This window comes from Mobula birostris, chromosome 29, assembly GCF_030028105.1.
Source record: "Mobula birostris isolate sMobBir1 chromosome 29, sMobBir1.hap1, whole genome shotgun sequence".
Classification (NCBI taxonomy): Eukaryota; Metazoa; Chordata; class Chondrichthyes; order Myliobatiformes; family Myliobatidae; genus Mobula; species Mobula birostris.
Genome location: NC_092398.1, coordinates 24,549,244 through 24,553,070, shown reverse-complemented (window position 1 = coordinate 24,553,070; position 3,827 = coordinate 24,549,244). Strand labels below are relative to the sequence as shown.

Sequence of the window (3,827 nt, the reverse complement as noted above, 5' to 3'; positions counted from 1 at the left end):
AACACCAAAGGCCATGTATTTAACAGGAGACGGCGTAATTACAAGGGAGATGCGAGGGGCAAGTAGTTTACACAGAGAGTGGTGCATCCTTGGTATACGCTGACTGGGATGATGGTAAAGACAGATAGCTTAGAGACTTTTAAGGGATGTTTATGTCGGCGAAATGAGTTAATTGGAAGGATATCGACATTGGGTATTCAGAGGGGATTACATTAATTGGCCATTAATTTACTAATTTAATTGATCCGACAATAGTAGGCCGAATGGCCTGCCCTGAGCTGTACTGTTCTACGCTCTATGTTCTAAGAGATTGGAAGAAGCGTGCAGGAAAGCCTCCAGTGCTGACCATATTTGCAGCCGACTGTCCACTGTGTCTGTGTCAGGATATATTGGTAGGCTGAGGGCCCACGAGGTATTCTATCAGACATTCGTATTTGAGGTGGAATTGCGGGTCTCGGTCTCAGCCTCTGGCTCATGTTCGGTGAATGCCAGCTGGAGCGAGGTAAACATGGAGCGCATGAAGATCTGACGGAAGTCGCTGCCGGCGAAGACGTAGGTAAGAGGGTTGAGGGCGCTGTTGAATGAGGCCAGGGCCTCAGTGAGTATGTACCAGTCAGAATGACTCAACATGTAGTCGTTTGATATCAGGGCGTAGAGAGTGCTGGGGAGCCAGCAGATCATAAAGGCGGCTATCGCAGTCACGATCAGGCGTATGGGCTTCCTGGACTCAGCGAACCTGGCCCCTTGCAGCCTCCAGCCAACGAGGGCGTAGCAAATGATCATAATTACAAAGGGCGGGTGGGCGAAGGTGAAGACGATCGAAATTAGTGCACACTCGAAAAAGTACCGAGAGAGGAATACAAGCATAAAGATGACGATGGCTATGACCCAGACCACGAAGCAGGTCACAAGAACCCATGGGAGGCTCATATGTTGCTGGAACCAGATGAGCCTTGTAATAGCCAGGCAGCGGTAGATGCTGATCAGGTAAAACAGATACAGGCTGGAAAAAGCGACTAGGAACATAGTGGGTAATACAAGCAGCCAAAAATAAGAGGGTTTGAGCTGGAGAATAATGTATAAGGCGAGACACAGACAATAAATCAAGTCAGCCACAGCCATATGCAGGAAGCACACATTCCAGACGTTACTTTTCATCTTGAAGCCCGTCACCCAGATAACTGCGCCGTTGCCCGGGACGCCCAGTAGGACGGTAAGGATGAGGATGATCATTGTCATGACGGAAGGTGCTCCCCACTCCATTCTGAATCTACCGGCCGCGAAATTGTTAGGGGAGACATTCCAAGTGAACGTCGAATTGCACACTCCTTCATAGAGCGATTTGTCTGGTCTGGTGGTGGAAACATTGTGGAAGTTAGAGGGTTGAATAATTGAGCGAAGAGGTATTGAGGAGGGAAGGAGAGAACGAAGAAGGAAGATAGCCATACGGAACAGAAACAGGACACGTAATATAGCAGTGAAGGCGGAGTAAGTCTGCTGCAGTGCAGAGACCACAATCTTCTTTCATTACTTGCCGCTGGACCCCGACCGCCCAGAACTGTCAAACACCGTGTGGTGGCCGCCGTGTTTTATCCTCCCCACGTGAAACAAAGTGACACGGAGGCATTCCCTATGAAGGGTATCCACCCGAACACAGCCGTTATTTGGATCCTGTATCAGCCTTTGCAGCCAGGAGAATATTGTACTGGATTAGAGTGATCAGGTTGCTACAACCACTAATACTAATTCCCGAGACCGTGTGAGTTTGTTCCGGGTACTCCCTTTTATCCACGTTCCACAGACGTACTAGTTTTGAGGTTATTTGATCATTGTAAAATATCCTGTGATAAGGCTACGATTAAGTAGGTTGGTTGCTGGGCGGCGCGGGTAGATGGCAGAAAGGGCTGCTCCATGTGTGTCTCTAAATACAGAATGTACCTAAGACATTTTGCAGAGTACTGTAGAATGGCTTTCCAAAGTGCTCATAAGCTCCCTGCTAAAAGGACAGCCCTGCATTCTGAGGCTGTGTCGTCTCGTCTTAGCCTACTTCACCATAGGAAACATCTATTCCACATCCACTCTTTCGAGGCCTTTTAACATTGGACAGGTTTCTATGAAGACATCCCCCGCCCCCACAAACTCTTCTGAATTTCGGTGAGTAGAAGTGAGTTCCTCATATGACAAACCTTCAAACCCCAGAAACTCGAGACGCCAGTAGGTTAATTGATCACATGACAGTATTTCGGCGGATCGGTCTCGTCCAGTCGGAAGGGCTGATTACCGTACTTTATCTCTAAATCTAACTAAAAATTAAAATTAACTTTAAAATAGCCTAGCCTTTGCATTCGGTTAAGTCTCCGCTCAAGATAATTATACGCCTTACCTTCAATGCTGCTCCAACAATAGAAAAGCAATTCTACCTGTCTGCACCATCCCTATAGCTAGTATCTTAATTTCTTTTGTTAGGCGATCCGTAAGCTGCTTTCGGCCACATGGAAAACAAGCCCAGGCTTTCTATCCTCTGAAATTCTCCTCGCTGAATTGTATATTGACAATCCCACTGCCTTACCTTCATTGCCTAAGAGAATATACTCTCCTGAAAAACCTCCCGAAAGTAGTAAGGCAGGGTTCCTTCCACAACGCCGCCACGCTGATGATTCCTGATAAGCCACCACATTTCCAAATTAATATAAAACCCGTGGAAATGCATCTCACCTTTCCCTGGAACCTCCGGCTCCGTCCCGGTCCTTAGCAGTTTTGGATTCTTGTACTCAGACGTTAAGTTCTCCTGAGCGCATGAAAGTAATCTTGAACAGGACTTGCAAAGAGACGGACGGTGGGATTCCCTAAGTGCTCGAGGTAGATCGAGGAGTTGCGGCTTGTGCTGAATTTGGATGCTGATTTAGTAAAGATAGGGCCTTGGTTCCGAATGAGTGAAGTGATGAGTTCGTCCACCTCGGTAGAGACTCTCTGGGTTTGAAGATCCAAGAAGCTCAATATAAAGGAAGTTGAGTTGTTGATATCATGAGATAATACTTTACTCAGAAAGCACAGAGGAAAAAAGTATTTCCTCATGTTTTTGCGAGGGAAAGTAGATAAAGCGATCACGTGGTAAATTTCTGAAATTAACCCCATAAGGTCAGGTGATTTATCTACCTTCAGAACTTTTGATTCCCCAGAACTTTCTATCAAGGAATAGTGAATTCAGACACTTCATGCTGGTGTCTTCCACAGTGAACACTGATGGAAAATACCTATTCAGGTGGTCCGCCGTTTGCGTGTCCGCCTTTAGTATACCTCCAGCATCGTTTTACAGCCGTTCAAACTCTCTGGGCTTGAAGTTACAAGAAGCTCAATATGAAGAATTTCAGGTGTTGACATCATGAGATAATACTTCACTCAGAGAGGAGTGAAGAATAAAACATTCCATTTATTAGAGGCCACGGGATTTTTTTCTGCCGGGCATTGTACGATGGGACAGTGCAGTATTTATTTTTGTGATTACTCCATCTGTTCCAGGTGACTGGTGTATCCCAGACCTTCGATTTACCCCAGAACTTTCTCTCGAGGAATACTGAATTCACACCCATCATGCTCGTGTCTTCCACAGTGAGCAGAGATGCAAAATATTTATTCAGATCATCTACCAATTCCGTGTCTCCCATTACTAACTCAACAGCACTTATTTACAGAGGCCCAATATCCATTCTTGCCTCTCTTTTACACTTTACTTATCTTAGGAAACATTTGGTATTATTTTTAATTTTATTGGTCAGTTTACCTTCGTATTCCATCTTCAATTACTTTTTAGTTTCCTTCTGTTGGTT

The 3,827-nt window shown here is 45.6% G+C and overlaps 1 protein-coding gene across 1 annotated transcript; it reads right to left on the bottom strand.

Moving 5' to 3' along the window:
- Positions 1 to 420: 420 nt before the first annotated feature.
- LOC140190157 (N-formyl peptide receptor 2-like) lies at positions 421 to 1,239 on the bottom strand. The gene is made up of 2 exons (XM_072246667.1): positions 1,152 to 1,239; positions 421 to 1,016 (listed from the first exon to the last, which is right to left on the bottom strand). Exons 1-2 carry the CDS (start codon positions 1,237 to 1,239, stop codon positions 421 to 423), a joined length of 684 nt encoding a protein of 227 aa, XP_072102768.1.
- Positions 1,240 to 3,827: the final 2,588 nt, after the last annotated feature.

Excerpts from the sequence above, each read along its gene's own strand:
- LOC140190157 (XM_072246667.1), bottom strand. The coding sequence starts at position 1,239 with ATGACAATGATCATCCTCATCCTTACCGTCCTACTGGGCGTCCCGGGC. Across the intron at positions 1,017-1,151 it reads GACGGGCTTCAAGATGAAAA|TCGCTTTTTCCAGCCTGTAT; the intron begins GTAACGTCTGGA and ends CTATGTTCCTAG.